At 38.0% G+C, this 22615-nt stretch overlaps 2 protein-coding genes across 7 annotated transcripts in view; one reads left to right on the top strand and one right to left on the bottom strand.

Annotated features, from left to right (window-relative positions):
- The window catches only part of ADK (adenosine kinase), a 491846-nt gene extending 490650 nt beyond the window's left edge, over positions 1-1196 (bottom strand). For 3 of the 5 annotated variants that reach the window (XM_089897734.1, XM_022590943.3, XM_030759335.2), the window contains exon 1: positions 394-1071. Coding sequence is in view for 2 of the 5 variants with exons in the window: in XM_089897732.1 (XP_089753858.1) it covers positions 973-1037 (65 nt within the window). In the remaining 3 variants the exon portion in view is untranslated. Of the gene's footprint in view, positions 1-393 lie in introns of all 5 variants that reach the window. The other 2 variants (XM_089897732.1, XM_022590941.3) reach the window with 2 other exon arrangements.
- The window catches only part of AP3M1 (adaptor related protein complex 3 subunit mu 1), a 38920-nt gene continuing 17159 nt past the window's right edge, over positions 855-22615 (top strand). The window contains exons 1-9 of one of the 2 annotated variants that reach the window (XM_022590938.2): positions 855-961; positions 1420-1559; positions 11366-11641; positions 12342-12513; positions 16302-16439; positions 18480-18565; positions 19408-19541; positions 20410-20617; positions 22085-22229. In XM_022590938.2, the coding sequence (XP_022446646.1) occupies positions 11369-11641; positions 12342-12513; positions 16302-16439; positions 18480-18565; positions 19408-19541; positions 20410-20617; positions 22085-22229 (1156 nt within the window). In that variant the 5' untranslated portion in view covers positions 855-961; positions 1420-1559; positions 11366-11368. Of the gene's footprint in view, positions 962-1419; positions 1560-1855; positions 2034-11365; positions 11642-12341; positions 12514-16301; positions 16440-18479; positions 18566-19407; positions 19542-20409; positions 20618-22084; positions 22230-22615 lie in introns of those variants that run through there. The other variant, XM_089897731.1, reaches the window with a different exon arrangement.

Below are 22615 nucleotides of genomic sequence, written 5' to 3'. Positions count from 1 at the left end.
GGTCACCATCCATTCAAAACAGCGTTAACACACCACCAAACCACTAAGTGATCTTTTCTTTTCAATTATGAAAGATTCGTTCTTTCAGAGGTAAGGGTAATGCTAGAAAAAATGAGATTTGCCTTGTATGATCAGGAGTGTCCCAACAGTTTTAAATCAGTTTGATGTCTATTTTTAGATACAAAAATCTTTGCCTTCCAAGGAACATTTCAAAATCATCAAGGAATACGCATACTGCACCTTATACTTATTAGGAAGTAATATTTTAACCAATAACTTTTTGTAAGTAAAAGTTGCAACATCAAATCATATGTGAAACAAAAGTTAGGTGCAGAACTATCTCCACTGCTGCCAAAAGTGCAAAGAAAAAAAGAAAAATCAAGCTTTCCTAACCGTTCAGGCAAATGCCACCTCCGCAAAGCCTCGGAGGGCGAGTCTTGGTCCCCGGTAGAGGGTCTCCAAAGATAACACCATTCGGTTCGATGTACGTACGAAAAGGAAGGTCAAGGCGCCCTTCCGCGACCTTTACGAAAACTCCCAAGAATTCTGTCTTTGCCCCAGGGTAGAGCTGTCGCTGGGCATTCTCCTCGACATCCCGCCGGGAAGAGGAGGTCGCCGCAAGTGACTCGGATCAGGTCGGGTCCGGTCCTCACTGGTCGCACCAGCTCAGCTCGGGCGGGCTCCCACGTGGCGGCCGCAGCCTGCCCAAAGACGGCTCTGCACCCCCGGCCGGCGTTCTGATTGGCCAAGGGCGGCGGAGCGTCTCCGGAGCCGGCGGTGACTCGGCCAAACTGGGCGGGCGCCGGGCAAAGGGTCGCAGCCAGGAGGACAGCTACCCGAGCAACCGGTCCCGTGTGTTGGCCCCATGCCTGCGGTGCGGATACCACCCGGCGCCTCGGTCGCGCAACCCCATGTGGTCCCGGGTTAGCAGCAGGCACAGTCACCCTCTACCCTGTGTCAGGTAGCGCTCACCTCAACGCTCGGGGCGCCTCCACCTTCAGCTTTTTGGGCTTCGGCTCCTCCTCAGCCGCTGCCATTTTCGCGCTCCCACCTCACTTAAGCTCCAGAGCTCGCCCCACCCCTTCGGCTCTCGAAGGCCTCGCCCCCTCTCGCATCACCTCCTCCTTATCTCGAAACCCCGCCCCTCTCGGCTCCTCTCAGTTCGTGCCTCTCCCAGGCACAGCTATTTGGCTCTACCTCTCGGCCTCACCCATTGGCTAGTTCACAGCTCCTCCTAACCCCGCCCTCCCGATTGTAGGGGCACCCTGACTGGTTTAGGCTGCGGATGAGCGCCTAAGTCCAGAAGATGTGAAAGCTCCCATTTCTCTAGACTCTGGATGATCTAGTAGATTATATCCTAAAATTCAAAAGACGTCTTTCTCCTCATTCAACGTCTTCTCACTCATTTACTCTTTCCAGTACTGTTGGTTACTTTGAAGCTGTTAGTCAGGCAATCTATCCGGCATCCCAACTCCGGGGTCCTCACGATCTTCTCAGCTGCCTCGGCCTCCGTCAGGAGAGGACCCCGCGTCGAATCACTGACTGGCCCAGGAGTCGGGGTGAGTGTGAGGAGCTGGGGGTCTGCGGACAGGGTGGCATCACGAAAAGTGGGACGTAGGCTGAATAGCTCGGGCTCCCGACTGCAGTCTGGGGTGCGGGAGCGTCTCTGGTGCTGTGGACCGGGGCCGCGCCTCCCTCCCGGCCTTCCGGTCTTTCTTGCCAGCTGGGCCGGAAGGGAAAGGTGCACCTGCAGCCCAGTGTTCTCAGGCCCTCAGGCTCAAGAGGTTCAGGCTCATTGGGGTCCCTCACCGTGCTCTGACGCGGGAAAAGGTCTTGTCACCCACGGAGAGCTGAAGTACCGACGACTTGGACCTCAGCCCCAGGCTTCTGCTGTGGAGGACAAAATCCTTAAGTGTCCTGAGCGGACGTCTTGTTAGAGGGTGGCGCCTGGATGAGCCTGGGGTAATGCAGTGAGGACAGTGTTGCAGTTCTTCAGAAACGAGTTGATAGGACTGTAAACTGAGGAGGTGACAGTGAGTATGGAAAAGTGATAAACGATGTGCTTGGTTGGATTTGGTGGATTTGGATTGAACCCGAAGCTGAAGCTTGATTAAGAACTTGATACTTCTATAAAACTAGGAGTCCTCATATGAGATGGAGGAATTTTGTGGAGCTTGGAATATATCGAGTTTGAAACAGTAGTTTAGGTGGAGATGAAAGAAAAGTTTATTTAAAAAAAAAAAGCCTGATAAGTAAGCCAGAAAGAAACTTTCCAGGAGAGAACCAAGACAGGTGAAGTTCCGTATAATTTGGTAAGAAGTATTTGTTTTGTTTTGAGGAAACTTATCAGTGACATGAAATGCTGCAGGGATCAAAGGAGGAAGTAGAAGTCTGAGAATAGGTTGTTGGATTTGATGATTAGGAAGTCATTGGATCATTTGAGAGAACTGCTTTAATAGAGTCCGTTATTGAGAGGAGAGACTGCAAGTGTAGACTAATGCTTCTTCGTTTGGAGCATGAAGTGAAAGATGGTTGGCAAGGTCCATAAAAGGTTTGGGGTTTGTTTGTTTTGTGTGGGAGCAGAAAGCAAGTAACTAATGTATAAGATTAAACATTCAAGAAACAGGAGATAAGACCTGGGAAGAGAGGAAAGGGGATGGGATCAAAATTACAAGTGGAAAAATTAGTGTTAGAAAGAACGGAGGACACTTTCATTTGAGATCATAGGAAAAGTGGAGGATTGAAATGAATGAAAAATTACCTGAATCTTAACATACCTTTAGTAAGAATGCTCTCTTGGCAATAAGATTAGCTTTTCTTACTGAATCTTAGGATTTTACAATGTTTTTAAACAGTCAACGTAATAGACTGTTGGAGTTCCCTGCAGACTAGATATTTTTAAGTAGCTCAGTAATATTTCAATTCATACATAATGAGTGACATTTGTAGAGAAGAGGAATTCACTCTCTCTCAACAAATGACCTTCTCTCCTATTACGCAGAGAAAATAGAAGCCATCATCTTCTTGCAACCAAATGTACAAATCTGCTTCCCTTCTGTTTAAAGAGGAAAAAGTGTTCCTTCTCCTTGGGAAGGCAAATCCTTTCACCTAGTTTCCCAGTGCCATCCTCTCCTGCCTTCTCAGGGTCTTTTTTTTTTGGCTAAATTATTTCCTCTCTCCAATTCATCAGCCTTTCCCCTTCTACTCACATTTTTCCTTCAGCATTTAAAAATATTCTTCCTTAACTTTATGAACTAATCCCATTTATTTTCTTGTCTTTTCTCTCCTTCATAGCTATAGTTCTTGAATGTATCATTTACTCTCATCTCTGTTTTTCCAACTTCTTGCTATTTATTTCTCAGCACACTGCAGTACATTTTGTTTCCACCATTCCACTGAGCTACCACTGAAACTGCCCTTACTAAGATCACCAAATGGGGCTTCCCTGGTGGCGAAGTGGTTGAGAGTCCGCCTGCCAATGCAGGGGACACGGGTTCGTGCCCCGGTCTGGGAAGATCCCACATGCCGCAGAGCGGCTGGGCCCATGAACCATGGCCGCTGGGCCTGCGCATCCGGAGCCTGTGCTCTGCAACAGGAGAGGCCACAACAATGACAGGCCTGCATACCGCAAAAAAAAAAAAAAAAAAAAAAATCACCAAATGGCCTCTATGTGTTAAATTGTACGTTCTCATCAGGCTGAAAATTTGCTTCCTTTGAGGCAAAAAAAAAAAAAATCATACTTTTATGTATAAAGCACAGGTATTTATGGTACATAAAGAGGTGTACAGAAATATTCCATGGTATTAAAATTTTATGGAAGAGGGGTGTGAGTGAAGGGGAATCTGAAAAGGCACCTTAGGATGCAATAATGAAAGTTGAGAAACACTGTAAAATAGATATTTTCAGTTTTCCTTGTAGCTTGACCTCTTAGTGCCATTTAAAATGTTTACCACTCCTTTTTTCTGGAAACACAGTAATATACTCTGGTTACTAAACTCTCCCCCCCCCCCCCGCTTTTTTTTCTTATCTCTCTTCGGCCACATCTTCTCAGCCTTTTTTCAGGTCCACTTTCTTGACCCACATGCTACTCAGATTTTGAAGTTCCTTCCATAGGTTCTTTTCTACTATACACATTCTCTCTTTGTAGTTTTAGTCTCCTTATAGTTATATTTTGCATTAATAAAAAATCATGGAGCTTCCCTGGTAGTGCAGTGGTTGAGAGTCCGCCTGCCGATGCAGGGGACACGGGTTCGTGCCCCGGTCCGGGAAGATCCCACATGCCGCGGAGCGACTGGGCCCGTGAGCCATGGCCGCTGAGCCTGCGCGTCCGGAGCCTGTGCTCCGCAACGGGAGCGGCCACAACAGTGAGAGGCCCGCGTAGCGCAAAAAAAAAAATCATGATTACAGTACTCACAAATCTATCTCCAGTTTGACTTCTCTCTGAAGCACCAGACCTATATATACAATGGTCTTTTGAATATATCCATTGGGGCCAAATATATCCAGAATTGGGTCAGATTGTATAGGACCAGGGCTGAATCCCTTGTTTTCCCTCTCGTCTCCACTGCCTGTTCCCTACCCCCCAAACTTTTCTCAACCCTAAATGTTTCTCTTTTCATTTTACTCCATCCCTATTATCAGCACTCTAGTCTAGACCACACATAACTCATCTCTCAACTAGTGTCACAATATTCAGTTGCCCAATTATCCAGTTTCCACAGTGCAGTCTTAAAACTGTAAATTGGGTTGCATGAATCCCCTGCATAAAACCATAAAAAATGATTTTACATTGCACTGAGAATAAAGTGAACCAATCTCTGCTTATCTTCTCCATTCTCATCTCATCACTTCCATCCTCCTTCTGAAGTTGCTAAATTTGTACTGCATTTCTTTGTCTTATGTTCTTTCTCACCTTGAAGCCTTGTGGATTTTTATAGCGTACTGTATTTCCCCTATCATCTTACTGTATTAAATTGTTTGCCTTCTTTGCCGAACTCTAAATGCTGTGAGTTCAGGGACTCTTATTCTGTTCACCTTGTATCCCCATTGCTTAATATATAAAACATTCAAAACTGTTGAATGAACAGGATCAAGACATTTGTTAAAAATCAGAATAGCTAGATTATTTTCTGGTTTCATTCTCTCGCCTTAGATACAGGCCCTTCTATACCTCCATTCTGTTATATATAGAAGGAATACATTTTCTTTTTTAGACACTCTCTTCCAAGGATATTTTGACTATTGTAATTGCACTGCTTGTGAATCATCAGGGTGAGTGTGTTCAACATTCAGTAAAGAGGGTTTATGAAGTATTTAAGCTGCAGTCAAAGCTCTGATGGAACTGCCTCTGAACACAGTTTCTTAAGTGGCTTTAAAATAAGCTTGGAGAATTCTGTTTTCTGACTCAGAAGTCACTAGGAACAAAAAGATAGTTGTGGTGGTAACTTTCCCAGAAAGTTTATTAAAATAATGAAATAAATAACTGCAGCTACTCAAAGGATAAGTAGCTAAAGAAACAAGTAAATTTACACTGCTGCATGTGGTATTTGTTTTTTGCATTAGGTCCTTGGTCTTAATATGGATAGAAGAAATAAGCTTTTTTTTCCTATAATAGAAGGTTAAGATGGGTTTTGAAGATAAGCACTGTTGAAAGCTACAAGTGCTGTGCTTTCCTCTCAGCACTGAGGACAACAGCGATAAATCCAGATGGCAGTTTAACTTACTCTATTCTTCTGAGACCTGAACTACTGCCAATGAAAATAACTTTGGTGGAAACTTTTCCTGGAAAGAATTTTTCACCAGCTTAAGAGGATGAGTAGGAATCTGGCTGCTCAAGTAAAGAAACTACAAAGTCACTTGCTTCAAGAATAAGCAGCTTTTTTAGGGTATATTGTGGCAATGGAGTACCACAGATCCATGTGAACTACATTTTCTTTAGGATGAATAGTTTAAGAAGATAACCTATGTCAGCTCTCTTAAATATAATTTCTGGTCTAAATAATTTATTAGAATACATTTTGGCTTCTAACTAAACAAGAGGCATATCCTTCAACTCTTCCTCTTAAATTATAAGCTCAAACAGCACATTTGCTGCCCAGTCCAATATGGTAACAGCTAGCTCCATGTAGTTATTTAAATTTAAATTAATTAAAATTAAAACTTCAGTACCTCAGTTGCATTAGCCATATTTCAAGTGCTCACATGTGACTGGTGGCTGCTGTATCGGACAGCACAGATAGAGGACATGTCCATTATTGCAGTAAATTGTACTGACACTGATGCAATAGAGTGTGTTCCTGATAATTAGTTTCTAAGAGGCAGGTAAGAACAGGAGCTCAAGATTCAACTGGATCTGGGTTTGAATCCTAGCTCTGATACTTATTGTATCATCTTAGATAATTGACTTATCATTTCCAAGACTTTATTGTCTTATCTGTAAAATGGGGATAAAAACAGTATTTATAGCATTGAGTTGTGAGGATTAAATAAGATAATATAAGAAAAGTGTCTAGGATAGTGTCTGGCCCACAGTAAGTACTCAATTTTAGATATTATTAATTCATTTATCTTTAATGAATAAAATACTTTGAATGAAGCTGAAAATTAATTATTGTGAAGGATGCCATATTCCTTAGGGGGCTCACCTGAAGTGCTCAAATCTGGGTCTCATTGAGTTGATTCCAATGTTCCACTTTAAATCGTACTTTATATTTCAGATGAAAATTTTATTCCACAAAAGGCATCACAATGCAAATTTAGTTGCAGATCTTATTGCTGGGTACTCCTGTTCTGTTTTTTTAAAGTGTATCAGAGAACAGAGGTTAAAAGTCAGTAGGTTCTCTATATTCCAGTGGCACTATTTTAACACTCAAATAGAAACTGACACAAAGCAAACCTCTTAAACAAAGCATCTGACTAGATAAAGTGGAAAGATTTAGGAGGTTCCAGATATTAATCCGGAAAAATTTAGTAGGTCCAAAGCCTGAGGTATCAGCGTTTATTGCTGCCAACTCAGGTTGATAACTTGGCTAAATAGAGATGCCTTTGAACAAAGAAACATTTTCTTTTTCTACTAAACTGGAACCCTAAACTATCAATATTAACAGCATCCATACTTTATTAATACAATAATTGCTAAAGCACATCTCAGTAGTTAGTATTATTTACTTAATAACTATTGAACATTCACCAAATGGGAAGAGGAAATCATCACCAAATAGTCTTTAAATGTCAACTGCTTTCATTAAGTAAATGACCTCCTATAAAAAGAACTGGTCAGGTTGATGTCATTGTTTTCTGTGTCAATAGAATTGAATGAATTCATTCTGGAAACTCTTCCTTTCCTCTTTGGAATTTATCTTCATGCATAGAAATTATTATATTCATAGATTTTATATTCTTTCTCCTTAGGCTACATTTATCATTCACTACTGTAATTTTGAATGAATGGACCACTAAACACCTGATACTGATGTTATCTATATAAAAGAAAGGAGCAAGTTAAGGTAGATATTTGTCCACTGTCTCCCATATTACAAGGACAATAAACTTTTTATTTGAAGCATAACTAACACTCAGAAAAGTATACAAGCCATAACATAAAGCCCAATGAATTATCACAAAATGAACACAACTTGTAACCATCATCTAGATCAAGAAATAAAACATTACCGGCACCTTAGGAGACCAACCCTGTTCCTGTCTCAGTCATCACCCCCACTCTCCTTCCCAAAAGAAACCATTTGATTTCTCAAACTATAGATTAGCCTTGTCTGTTCTAGAACTTCACATAAATAGAATCATACTGTATGTATCCTTTTGTGCCTGGCTTTGTTTGTTCAGTATTGTGTTTGTAAGATTCGTCCATATTTGTTTCATGTAGCAATAGTTTATTCATTTTCATTGCTGTGTATTTCCCTTTAATAATACACTAGTTTATTTTCCCATTGTACTATTAATAAATAATAATAGTTTTCACTATTACAGTATATTTTTATACATGTTTTTTGTGCATATTTGTACGCATTTCTGTTAATCCATCTGGGAGTGGATTTGTGTGTTACAAAGTATTAAAGAATACTTTTTATTAATTGAAAAAATAATTATATTAAAACTAAGCATTTTTTAGACTGAAAACTACTAAACTGCAGTTTTCTAAAAATGTGAAGTTTAGTAGTTTTCAGTATATTCACAAATCTCTAATTCCAGAAGATTATTTTTATATAAATTTATTTATTTTATTTATTTATTTTTGGCTGCGTTGGGTCTTTGTTGCTGCATGTGGGCTTCCTCTAGTTGCAGCAAGCGGGGGCTACTTTTCGTTGCAGTGCACGGGCTTCTCATTGCAGTGGCTTCTTGTTGCGGAACGCGGGCTCTAGGCACGTGGGCTTCAGTAGTTGTGGCTCGTGGGCCCTAGATCACAGGCTCAGGAGTTGTGGCTCACGGGCTTAGCTGCACCACAGCATGTGGGATCCTCCCAGAACAGGGCTCGAACCCATGTCCCCTGCATTGGCAGGCAGATTCTTAACCACTGCACCACCAGGGAAGTCCCTCTAATTCCAGAAGATTTTTATCACCTCAAAAAGAAATACAAAAACCAGTAACTCCCCATTCTTCCCCCTCTACCCAGGCCCTGGCAACCACTAATCTACTTTCTGTCTCTGTGCATTTGCCTGAATTCTAGACATTTCATACAAATGGAATCATACAATATGTGATCTTTTGTATCTGGTTTCTTTCACTTAGCATAATGTTTTAAAGGTTCATCCTGTTGTAGCATGTACTGGTACTTCATTTCTTTTTATGGCTGAATAACATTTCATTTTGGATATCTGTTATTTATCCATTCATTGGTTGATGAATCCATTCATCAGTTGATAGACATTTGGATTGTTTTCACTTTTTGACTATTATAAATAATGTTGCTAAGAACATTCGTGTACAAGTTTTTGTATGGACATATGTTTCCAGTTCTCTTGGGTGTATACCTAGGAGTAGAATTGTTGGGTCATTTGGTAACTCAGTCTTTAACTTTTTGAAGAGCTCAAAACTGTTTTCCGCACAGCTGCACTGTTTTACATTCCTACCAGCAATGTATGAGGGTTCTAGTTTCTCCACAAACTTGTCTACCCTTGTTATTGTCTGCCTTTTGATTTGATTATATCTAGCCTAGAGAATATGAAATGTTATCTCATTGTGATTTTAGTTCATATTTTGAAAAGATAGTGAGCTCTAGTGCTTATCAGCCATTTGTATGTATATCTTCTTTGGAGAAATGTCTTTTAAAATTCTTTGCACATTTTTTATTGGGTTATTTGTCTTTTATTATTGAGTTGTAAGAGTTCTTTATATATTCTGGATATTAGTCCCTTGTAAGATGTATGGTTTGCAGTTATTTTCTCATTCTGAAGGTTGTCTTTTTACTTTCTTGATAATGCCTTTTGAAGCACAGAAGTTTTCATGCTGATGTAAGTCTGGGTTATCTGTTTTTTTCCTTTGTTCCTTGTGCTTTTGATGTCATATCTTAAAAACGTTGTCTAATCCAGGGTCATGAAGATTTATGCATATATTTTTTCGAAGAGTTTTATTGTTTTAGCTCTCATATTTAGGTCTTTGATACATTTTGTATTAATTTTTGTATATGGTGTGAGATAGCAGTCCAACTTCTTTATTATGCATGTGGAAATCCAGTTGTCCCAGCACCATTTGTTGAAAAGACTATCCTCTCCCCTACTGAATGGTCTTAGCACTCCTGTCAAAAATCAGTTGACCGTATACGTAAGGGTTAACTTAAGAACCTTCAATTCTATTCCATTGATCTCTATGATTCTCTTTGTGCCAGCACCTCACTGTACCTTACATCAAGTTCTGAAATCAGGAAGTGTGAGTCCTCCAAATTTGTTCTTCTTTTTCAAGATTGTTTTGGCTATTCTTGGTCTCTTTCATTTCCATATGAATTTCAGGATCAGCCTCTCAGTTTCCATTAAAAAAAAGGCAGCTGGTATACTAATAGGGATTGCATTGAATCTGTAGATCAATTTGGGGAGTCATGTCATCTTAACAGTATTAAGTTTTCCAATCCGTAAGCATGAAAGGTCTTCCCATTTTTTTAGGTCTTTTAAATTTCTTTCAGTGATGTTCTATAATATTCAATGTACAGGTCTTACACTTCTTTTGTTAAATTTAATCCTAAATGTTTTGATCTGTTTGATGCTTTTGAATTGCTTTCTCAATTTCATTTTCAGATTATTCATTGCTAATGTATAGAAATACAGTTGATATTTTATATTAATTTTATATTCTGCAACCTTGCTTAACTCATTTATTACTCTAGTAATTAGTGTGTGCGTGTGTATGTGTAATCCTTAGAATTTTCTACATACAAGATAATATCATCTGGAAATTGAGATCGTTTTGCTTCTTCCTTTCCAATGTGGAAGCCTTCTGTTTCATTTTCTTGCTTAATTGCCCTGGCTGGAACCTCCAGTACCATGTTGAATAGAAGTGGTGAAAATGGACATCATTGTTTGTTCGTTTTGTTAAGTGGAAAGCTTTTGGTCTTTAAGTATTAAATGTTAACTATGGGATTTTCTTTTTTTTTTTTTAATTAATTAATTTATTTATTTTTGGCTGCGTTGGGTCTTCATTGCTGTGCGCGGGCTTTCTCTAGTTGCGGAGAGCGGGGGCTATTCTTCGTTGCGGAGCACGGGCTTCTCATTGTGGTGACTTCTCTTGTTGCGGAGCATAGGTTCTAGAGCGCAGGCTCAGTAGTTGTGGCGCACGGGCTCAGTAGTTTTGGCGCATGGGCTCTAGAGTGCAGGCTCAGTAGTTGTGGCACAAGGCTTAGTTGCTCCGCAGCATGTGGCATCTTCCCGGACCATGGCTCGAACACATGTCCCCTGCATTAGCAGGAGGATTCTTAACCACTGCGCCACCAGGGAAGTCCCTAGCTATGGGATTTTCATAGATGCTCTTTATCAGGTTGAGGAAGTTTCTTTCAATTCCTAGTTTAAATATTTTTAATTACAAAAGGTTGTTGGATTTTGTCAAATTATTTTTCTGCGCCTTTTGAAATGATTATATTTTTTGTCTTTTATTTTATGAATATTGTATATTGTGTTGATTGATTTTCATATGTTGAACCAACCTTGCATTCTTGAATAAATCCCACTTGGTCAGGGTTATAATCTTTTTTATATGTTGCTGGATTCAGTTTGCTAGTATTTTGTTGAGGATTTTTATACCTATAGTCTTAACTGATATTGGTCTGTAGTTTCTTGTATTGCCTTTATCTGGTTTTGGTGTCCAGATAATACAAGGATACTTTTTTGATATATACTAAATTTAAATGTTTTTCCTCCCCCAGAAAATGATCCACAGTCTATTTCTCATAAACTGTTCCGGTGACATATTTCTAGAGAAGCACTGGAAGAGTGTTGTGAGCCAGTCTGTCTGTGATTATTTCTTTGAAGCTCAAGAGAAAGCAGCTGATGTTGAAAATGTACCACCTGTTATTTCAACACCTCACCACTACCTCATCAGTATCTATCGGGATAAGCTCTTCTTTGTCTCTGTCATACAGACTGAAGTGCCACCTCTCTTTGTAATTGAGTTCCTACATCGAGTTGCTGATACTTTTCAGGTTGGTTATTCATCAGATACTTTGAATTTGAATTATCCAAGTTATATTATGATTATGTCCTTTAAATACCCAGTTTTTGATGTGTAGTCTGTCTCTCTGTCTCTCTCTCCCTCTTCTTTTCAACTAAGCATAAGTTCATAAACATAAACCTTTTTTTTAGTAGGGCATACAGTAGTACACATGGTGCTCCAGTTACTGTTTTAGAAGAACAAAACAATCTCATGGTAATGGAAGCTGTATTTTTTTTTATGTATTATAAATTATGTCATCAGGAAATAATAGTGCCCTCCACATACAGTTCTCTGAATAGTACCACAATTTTGACTGGTTATGAAATCTTCCAATACTTACACTTTATTTTTTTCTTGTCTTGCTGAATATACCAATAATTTTAAACTGATCTTTGTTTTTTGGAGTACCTAATCAAGGCAAATGAAGTTTATAGTTCACATTCTGTTTTAACATTTCAGTGTACTTTCTGGCATAATATGTAATAGGAATTGAATTCAATTTAAAAATATTAAGGAAATATTGAGAAATAGTATATAGAACTATGGAGGGTTTTTTCCCTCTGTTTTACATATTTTCAACATCTTAAACAATGAATTATGCTACTGTAAGCTTACCCTTTAGAACAAAAAGTATTTAGCAAGCCTGTCTTCATGTCTTCCATTGTGTAATGTTATGTACATTTTGTTAGGACTACTTTGGTGAGTGTTCGGAGGCTGCAATTAAGGATAACGTGGTAATAGTATATGAGCTCTTGGAAGAAATGTTAGACAATGGATTTCCACTGGCTACTGAATCTAACATTTTGAAAGAATTGATTAAACCACCAACAATTCTGCGTTCTGTCGTCAACTCTATTACAGGTAAGATGAAACACACTCTGTTAGGAACTGAGCCATTAAAACTTCGTAAACAATTCATTTTTGCTTATGATCTGGCAGATTATTAAGGTAGTCCATTTTGGCCAGAATTATAGTTAGTGATAATGTTAAAATGGATATATATTTCTTTTCATGAAAAGAGACTATATCTTAAATGATACAGAACTTTTGGTTATTACTCTTCTGTTATTTTGCTACAAGACTACAAAAATATTATTACTATTGTTTAACAGTAACTAGTAAGACTGAATAAATTATCCCAGTTAATCATAAAGAAGCCAATGTAGTGACAGCTGTTAACTATTGTGGTAATCATTTTGTAATATATACATAAATCATTATGTTGTGTACCTTAAACTAATACAATGTTATATGTCAATTATATCTCAGTAAAGCTGGAAAAAAATAAAATTAAAATATAGCATTATAAATCTGGCATTATGCTGCATACCCCACAATTACTAGAGTATAGAAAATTTAAGACTGCACCACAGAGTACATGCCATCTCCTCCAAGTCTTTATTTTGTACATATAGAAGATATATTAAAAAGAGAAAATTAGTCTATTTGTGAGATTTCGTGCATTGTGGGCCTTGTATTTGTGTTACAAACTTCTAATTTTGGTTTAATTCTTGAGTATACCTAGAAATTAGGTACATCCAGAGGACGATATACTTTTGAAAGCATCAAAGTCTTCTAGAGAAAGATTTCTGTGAAATGTTATATGCCACTTCAGCTATACTGTCCACCATTGCAAACCCCTTTCCAAGTGCACTGACCTAAAAAATGGGGTAAGAGAGGCCTATAAGAAAGTGATCATTCCTTTATTCATCCTCTGGGCAAGACTGAGTGTCAGGAGAAATTTAAGGAAAGATAGGGAAGGGTAAGCTGTGACAAAGCGAGAGAGAGACATGGACATATATACACTACCAAATGTAAGGTAGATAGCTAGTGGGAAGCAGCTGCATAGCACAGGGAGATCAGCTCGGTGCTTTATGAGCACCTGGAGGGGTGGGATAGGGAGGGGGAGGGAGGGAGACGCAAGAGGGAAGAGATATGGGAACATACGTATATGTATAACTGATTCACTTTGTTATAAAGCAGAAACTAACACACCATTGTAAAGCAATTATACTCCAATAAAGATGTAAAAAAAAAATAATAAATAAATAAATTTAAAAAAGACATCAACTAACCGCCAAAAAAAAAAAAAAAAAGATGGGGTGTCTTTGCTCCTAAAACGTAAACTCTGGATGAGAAACTGAAAAAAAAAATTAAAACACATAAATAACAGTATAAGATTTTGAAAAGCAATTCCATACTTTATAGATGGTGTAGTGACACTGGAGGGTACACATGGTGTAATATTAAATGGAAAAAAAAAACAAAACAGGGAGTTCCCTGGCAGTCCAGTGGTTAGGACTTCTTGCTTTCACTGCTGGAGCCCAGGTTCAGTCCCTGGTCGGGGAACTAAGATTGCACAAGCTGTGCAGCGTGGCCAAAAAAGAAAAAAAAAAAAGCACACAACCATAAAAAGTTACTCTTAATTATACATAAATATTCCCACAAAAAATGTTCTAAAGTTTATAATACCATCTCCAGCTAAGGAACTACATATTATCTTTATTTTTGCATTATACTTTCTGATTTCCAAAATGAACATGTATTTTATAGTCAGAAAAAAATTAGTGAAATATAAAATTTTTTAAATTTGATATTTTTTAAAATATTTGTTTATTTTATTTTTATTTATTTAGCTGCTCCGGATCTTAGTTGCAGCACACGGGATCTTTAGTTGCGGCATGCGGACTCTTAGTTGCAGCATGCATGCAGGATCTAGTTCCCTGACCAGGGATCAAGCTCGGGCCCCCTGAACTGGGAGCGCTGAGTCTTAACCACTGGACCACCAGGGAAGTCCCATAACATGGATTGTTAAGGCAATACATTATAAAGATCAAGAGAGTGGGTCAGTGGATAAAGTAATCTCTCCTGAACTGTAGTGGGTGGCCCTAGGACAGGGTCCTGGAGAATCAATAGAATTTAGGAAGAGAGGGAGGAATAAGAACATTCTTCATAGATGGAACTGTATGAGAAAAAACACACAGTGAAAAATCTTGAATTGTATTAACCTGTTTAACAGAAGTAGAGCTGTTTTTCAGTTGAGTAGTGAGATAAAATTAAAAAGTTAAGTTGAGGAAGTCCTGGAATGGTAGTCTAAATATTTAGCTTTAATCATAAAGCCAGTGGGGAAACATTTAAAGTTTTTGAACAGAAAGATTAAAGCAGTGTTTTTAGAAAATTCTGGAAGGCAACAGGATTGGAGACAGGAACACCAACCATAATTACACTACAAAGTTGTATGTGTACTTTGACTGCAACTACAATCGAACACGGGTTTGAACTGCCCAAGTCCACTTAAAGTCAGATATTTTTCAGTAAATACATATTATAGTACTACACAAGCCGCAGTTGGTTGAATCTGTTGATGCAGAACCATGTGTACAGAACACCAACTGTAAAATTATACATGGATTTTCAACTGCACAGGGATCAGGACCCCTAAACCCTGCATTGTTCAAGGGTGAAGTATGTATTTATTATTTTTAATAAATTTTTATTTATTTTATTTATTTAGGCTGCATTGGGTCTTCGTTGCGCATGGGCTTTCTGTAGTTGCGGCGAGCAGGCTCTCATTACGGTGGCTTCTCTTGTTGCGGAGCACGGGCTCTAGGCACACAGGCTTCGTGAATTGTGGCATGCGGGCTTCAGTAGTTGTGGTGCACGGGCTTAGTTGCTCCGAGGCATGTGGGATCTTCCCAGACCAGGGATCGAACCCGCGTCCGCTGCATTGGCAGGCGGATTCTTAACTACTGCGCCACCAGGGAAGTCCCAAGGGCCAATTGTATATTTTAAAGTGAAATCTGAAAAAAGCAAAATTATCAAAATAGAAAAAAATAATAAATGCAACCTGTTTTGAGGGAAATGTTTAAAGAAATATACCAAAATGTTAATGGTAGTTGTATTTTGGTGATAGGAAGATAGATTTTTTTTAGCTACTTTTCTGAACTTTTCACATGTTGTTGTTATTGTTAAGCATGTACTACTTTTGAGTTGGAAAAGTAAATTAACCAGAATGTTAAATATGTCACAGCTCAAGGGTATATGTTTTGGACAACCAGACTTATTTTCAGACATATGTCAGTTTACCAGGAAATTAGCCAGATTTTGAACATTAGCCATATTGCATGTGGGTGTGCCATATGGGTGTGCTGACCTTAAAATGGGAAACGGCCAGAGTATGTTCTTCAGCCAGTTAACTCTGCTTGGCGGCATCTCATGTATAATTTAAGCTGAATACCAAATGGCCTACTTATCACTCTGTATTCTCGGTGCAGACATTTTATCAGCAGAGGGTTTTGAAACAACCAGCCTCTTTTTTCATCAGTGGTAGCAGGATGAGATTCTGTTGTTTAGCCACTGGAATTAGGTTAGGTTACTGTTAACACACAGGAAGCAAAAGATAAGTAAATGAATTTAACCTGGTTTGGCAGATAGACACAGGACCACATGGCCTATTTCTGTCTTCTAGAAATTTGATCACATTGGTATGGATATGTCTCTGACAGTTCTGTAAACCATCCACAACTTCAGTGGAGAAATACCCAAACACTAAAGAAGCAGCTAAAGTACTTGAGTTTTTTTTTCTGTTAAGAGCTTTTCTGATGAGCATCTTATGTGTTAGCTTTGCTTTCTGTTTTTCCGGTTTCTAGGCAGTAGTAATGTTGGGGACACACTCCCCACTGGGCAGCTGTCCAACATCCCATGGCGCCGAGCAGGGGTAAAGTACACAAACAATGAAGCCTATTTTGATGTCGTTGAAGAAATAGATGCAATTATAGATAAATCAGGTAATTGTGTGCATATTATCTTATCAGGGAAAAAACAGTTCAGCTGACATAAGCTGAATAGAAAACCGAAATCCCTTGGCAGTATGCATTTCAGTGGAAAAGCATTCATTTTCAAATCTGTTTATTTTGTCCAGAGGTTTCATATTATTTTCATAACCTCTAGTTGAGAAATGCCAAACCTTTGTAAATCAGATCTAATGCCACCTTACTTTAAGCCAGTTATTACCCTATATTCATTTCCATCTTGCCATTTATTCAGTTTAATATTTGTTGTATATCTACTATGCACCATACTTTTTGCTACCACTTTATCTGCAGTCCTTCTAGTAAAGACCCCAGACTAAAGAACAGTACTGTATTAGAATCATAACGTTTTATTAAAAACATCTAGTCCAACCCTCACATTTTATACAAGGGGAAACTGAGGCTTAGAAGAGTTAAGTAATCTGTTCAAGGTCACACAGCTAGTTGGTGTGTGAATATGAGTTACTGTGAATTATAGACACTATCTCTACAGTGAGTGCCCTTTTTATTATAAAATTCCATTGTATGGAATAATAGCTGTACTATTAAAGAATAATGGCTCTTATTTCTTAAAAGTTAACAGCTAGCTTAGTCCATTTCATTAGAAGCTTGGCTAATTTTATTTTAAATATTTTAACTTTGATTTATTGTTAAAGTATTTTAAATAAAATTAGCCAAGTTTTAATGAAATGGACTAAGCTAGCTGTTAACTTTTAAGAAATAGGAGCCATTACAAACAATAAATGCTGGAGAGGGTGTGGAGAAAAGGGAACCCTCATACACTGTTGGTGGGAATGTAAATTGATACAGCCACTATGGAGAACAGTATGGAGGTTCCTTAAAAAACTAAAACTAGAACTACCATACGACCCAGCAATCCCACTACTGGGCATATACCCTGAGAAAACCATAATTCAGAAAGAGTCATGTACCACAATGTTCATTGCAGCACTATTTACAATAGCCAGGACATGGAAGCAACCTAAGTGTCCATCGACAGATGAATGGATAAAGAAGATGTGGTACATATATACAATGGAATATTACTCAGCCATAAAAAGGAACGAAATTGAACTATTTGTAGTGAGGTGGATGGACCTAGAGTCTGTCATACAGAGTGAAGTAAGTCAGAAAGAGAAAAACAAATACCATATGCTAACACATATATATAGAATCTAAAAAAAAAAAAAGGTCATTAAAATATTTGAATTTTGAAAACAAAAACACTAATTTGAAAAGATACATGCACCCCAGTGTTCATAGCATTATTTACAATTGCCAAGATATGGAAGCAACCTAAGTGTTCATCAACAGATGAATGGATAAAGAAGATATATACACAGTGGAATACTACTCAGCCATAAAAAAGAAAGAAATTTTGCTATTTGCAGCAATACGAATGGACTTGGAGGTCATTATGCTAAGTGAAATAAGCCAGATAAAGAAAAATACTGTATGATATCACTTATTTGTGGAATCTAAAAAAATACAACAAACTATTGAATTTAACAAAAAAGAAGACTCACAGATATAGAGAACAAATTAGTGGTTACCATTGTGGGGTGGGGTGGGAGAATGGGAGATACAAACTGTTGGGTGTAAGAGAAGCTCAAGAATGTATTGTACAATGCAGGGAATATAGCTAATGTTTTATAATAACTGTAAATGAAAAGTAACCTTTAAAAATTGAATAAATTTTTTTTTAATTTTAAAAATCACTGGGAAAAAATATTTTAACTTCATATCCAGCAGTCTTACAAAGTAGATGCTATAAAGATAGGGACAGGTTTGATTTTCCTTAAAATTATCATATTCTAACCAGAGATAGGTATAGGCCATGGCGCTCAGTAAAGAAGCTATCTGAACTAGTGTAATGGGTCCTCTGACCTTTTAATAGATGTGCAAAGCTTCAGTATGTCTGACACCCAGGAGATATGTCCATTACTTCAGATACAGTGATAGCTCTAGTAAAGATGCAGATTCCAGTGATGTTATCACCTTTTTTTCTTTCTTTAGGATCTACAGTCTTTGCAGAAATTCAGGGGGTAATTGATGCTTGCATTAAGCTATCTGGAATGCCTGACCTTTCCCTTTCTTTCATGGTAAGTTTTCTCCTGTTTTGTAGCTCCTTGCAAGCCTAATACATGTGAAGTACTAAATGAAATGATAAATACTGAGACATGTTTGTTTTAGATTGCAAAGGATTATCTAAGAAATATTCCTAACACAGCTTCCAAAGACAGTAGCTTACATGATGAGCATTGCCTTTATGGAAAGGCTGAGGAGGGGTCTTTGCCTCTGAGTATGCTAGAAGTAGCTTAAATGGCTGGCTGGCATCTGCAAATGTGCAGTGCTGCTTTTCCTGAATTATTACATGCTTTGTTGATATGAAAGGATATTGATCTTTTGCATCATTTTAGATACAGCATCATTTTAGATACAGATACTACTAAGAACCATAAAGAGAACTGAGCTCTGATGCTATCTCTGCCTCTAACTTGTCCTGACCCTGAGCTCTTTGAACCTCAGTTTTTTCATCTATGAAATGGAAATGATACCACTCACATTTTCTACCTCATAGTTATTGAAATTCAAATAAATAAAATAATGTATATAAGATATTTATATAAAATATTCAAATATTTTATATTCGAATATCAAATATTCAATTATTAATTGAATATTTAATTAATTCAATAATTAATTGAATTCAGTTCAGTTCAATTTGAATATATCAAATATTCAAATAAATAAAATAATGTATATAAAATATTTGCAGACTTTAAAGCATTGTGAAACTGTAAAGTTGTGTTGATGTGATCATAACAAACTCTTACATGACTGCTATATCTTGATGAAGCATATAATTTCTCATAGTATCTGAATTAGAGTTACAATATTCATTATACTTTATAAATATGGTTGTCTTCTGTTTCCCTGGCAGAACCCGAGGCTTCTAGATGATGTCAGCTTCCACCCCTGCATCCGGTTCAAGCGTTGGGAATCTGAAAGAGTTTTGTCATTTATTCCTCCAGATGGAAACTTCCGACTCATATCATATCGTGTCAGCTCACAAAAGTATGTTGATGCATCAATCAGAATCTCCTGTCAAATATCAGTGTACTGCATAGAACTCACTTTTCCCTGTTTCATTCTGACAAGTTGGGTACTTGAATTCATCATTGCTCCCTTTAGCCACTGCTCACCAGGAGACCCAGGAAGAACTGGTGAAAATGTGTGTCTAACATAATCAGTATACTTTGAATCTTAAGAGTACAGAGTAGTAGTAAATTAGACTGTAGTAAAAATATATACCTGAGAGCAAGCATTTTGGACCATGCATAACCTGGGCAAAACCGTAAACCCATACCATAATTTTACTGTGGTCTGTGGACATCATGGCTGATAGAAGGAGACAGACTTACCTGTAGCTCTCCAGGACGTTCTTCAACTAACTGGCTTGAAGTTACTCTTCTCTGCACTGAAGTTTAAATGAATGATTTAGCATCGTGAGTTGTAGCTGGTTTGTCCCTTGAAAATATCAGAAAGTATTTTGGGTAACATCATAACAGGACTTAAAAGCAGAGGAATTGTTTCTTGGCCCTTACCACATAAAAACTGATTTATTTAGTTTGTATAATTTTAAATTATCTTTCTATGGGATCTTATTTCATTTCTTTAAACTAGGGCTATTTGCCCCAATTGCTTATACTATAATTAAGCTTCAGATTTCTATCTTGATTTGTATACTTACTGCTCAGAAATTGTATAATTCCTAGCAGAGTGGTTCCAGAACACTGTGCTATACTCAACCTGCCCTGGTACACATACTCAATCTGCAGTTCTGGGGGTATAGGATACTCTGGACTGAGGTTTTCAGGCCACCTCTGGAACTCACACTATTAATTGTATGTTTTTGTGGTTGTGTCTTTCTTTCTCTTTTTAGTCTAGTGGCAATACCAGTGTATGTGAAACATAGCATCAGTTTTAAGGAGAACAGTTCTTGTGGTAGATTTGATATTACAATTGGACCAAAGCAAAATATGGGGAAAACTATTGAAGGAATCACAGTGACAGTTCATATGCCAAAGGTTGTGTTGAATATGAACCTGACACCAACACAAGGCAGCTATACTTTTGATCCAGTTACCAAGGTACAGCCACCTAAAATCAAGAGTGAGCAAGTGTTTCTGCAATCTTTGTTTTGTGCTTTGGGGATGTGGGGGGACAGAGGAAAGGGTCTCATGTCTTGGTTAAAATTAAAGTTCCTAACAAAACCTGGAATGCATACTGTGCTGTGCTTCTGCCACTGCCTGAAGAGGGAATCCTGCATCTGCTGCTGAGTCGACAAACAGAAGTGAGACTCATTCTTTCTTCCTTCAGAGTCTGCCTTTACTTATCCATTGATAATCCAAAGATTCACTCACTCTTCAATGAGGAAGATGTCTCATAGAAGCCTGTGATATAAATTTTGTCTTCCTTTAACAAACAAGAAAACTAAAGCTCTGAGGTCAAGTGACTTGCTCAAGGTCACACAGCTAGTTAGAGGCAAGGTTGGGATTCGAACCTAAGGCTATCTGGTAAACTTTTTAAAAGGAGAAAAGCATTATGTGGATATAATGATCTATTAATTGTTAATAGATATTATAATCTATTAATTGCTAAATTTTCTGTAGAAATTAAGACCTTTCTCTTCCTTTCTAATTTAAAAGCATTGTTTCATACTCTTCCACAGAGGATGTTGGCTAGGAAAGCTGCCTTCTCACCCTACATATATTTGCCTCTAGCAGAAGGATTTCAGAGAAATTGTAAAAGATGATTTTTCTCTCTGCTTCCTGCTTGGGTAAAAAATGACTCTTTTCTTCAGTAGAGTCATTGAGCTACCTGGTAAATGCAAAGGGTTTTCTTTTTTTTTTTTTAGTAAAATCATTGAATGTTAAAGATCATCTAATCCAACCCTGAGGATTTGAAGAATCTCCCCAGAGACCACACAAGGATGAGAAGTGAAGGGGGAGCTCCAGATCCCTGGCCCTTCACCCCAGCTTCAAACATAATAGCTTCAATTTCTCATCTGTTACTGAGCTTCCTCACTAAAGATTTCATTTGAACAAAGGGTTCCATCACTAAAAGTTTAAAAACACCAATTTAGGCCCATCTTCTTATTTTACGGAGAAATCAACTTAGGCCCAGAGATAAACAGTAAAGGTGGTATAGTGGAAAGAACATTTGATACCAGAGAGCTATAGGTTCAAATCCCAGCCTTGCCTCTAACTAGCCATGTGACCTTGAGCAAGTCATTTGACCTCAGAGCTTTAGTTTCCTCATTTGTTAAAAGAAGACAAAATTTACATTACAGGTGTCTGTGAGACAGCATATGAAAAGTGCTAAGCACAGTGCTAAATCCAAAAGCGGATGCTTAACAAACATTGATTCTCTACCCTCACTCTCCATCCAGAGTCACAGAACTAATTAGTGATAAAACTCAGTGGAAATCCCAGGTCTGTTTCCAAGATACTGTGCTTTATTTTGTACAGAAGTTTATGGTGTCTTTGCACCTTGTCTTTGAACACATGTCTTTAATAAATAGTTCAGAATGTTTTTGTTTTTTATGTCTTTTTAAGGTACTAACGTGGGATGTGGGAAAAATCACTCCACAAAAGCTCCCCAGTCTTAAAGGACTGGTAAATTTACAATCTGGAGCACCCAAGCCAGAAGAGAATCCAAGCCTCAACATACAGTTCAAGATCCAGCAGCTTGCCATTTCAGGTAAGGAGAAATTTGACTTGTGTTTAAGGGTAATTGAGTTTTGCTGAGGTCAGCTACTAGGATCTTAGAAGGGTAACTGACATTCTGTCTCTACAAAGAGCAACAGCTCCAGTATGCCTTTCACTCTGTGCTATGGGTACAGTGATTTTGGAGAGCACCTTATTTCACACAGCTTCCCTTCACCCCTACCCTCATTCAAGCACAAAGAAAGGAGTCATTCATACTCACAGAAAGTAGAATTATCCTTAAAAGACACTGCTTGTCCACATGGGAATCTGAACTAAAACCATATTTCCATAGTGCTATAATCTGTGAATGGTAGAAGGAACATTGCTTCCAAATGGTGACAAGCACACTGGTTAATGTCAGATTTACTGTGTAGTAAA

This window comes from Delphinapterus leucas, chromosome 16 (assembly GCF_059928025.1).
Source record: "Delphinapterus leucas isolate spDelLeu-1000000601 "Yukka" chromosome 16, BTC_Dleu_Yukka2, whole genome shotgun sequence".
NCBI lineage: Eukaryota > Metazoa > Chordata > Mammalia > Artiodactyla > Monodontidae > Delphinapterus > Delphinapterus leucas.
Note: the sequence above shows the minus strand (reverse complement) of the source record. Positions and strands in the feature narration are given on the sequence as shown.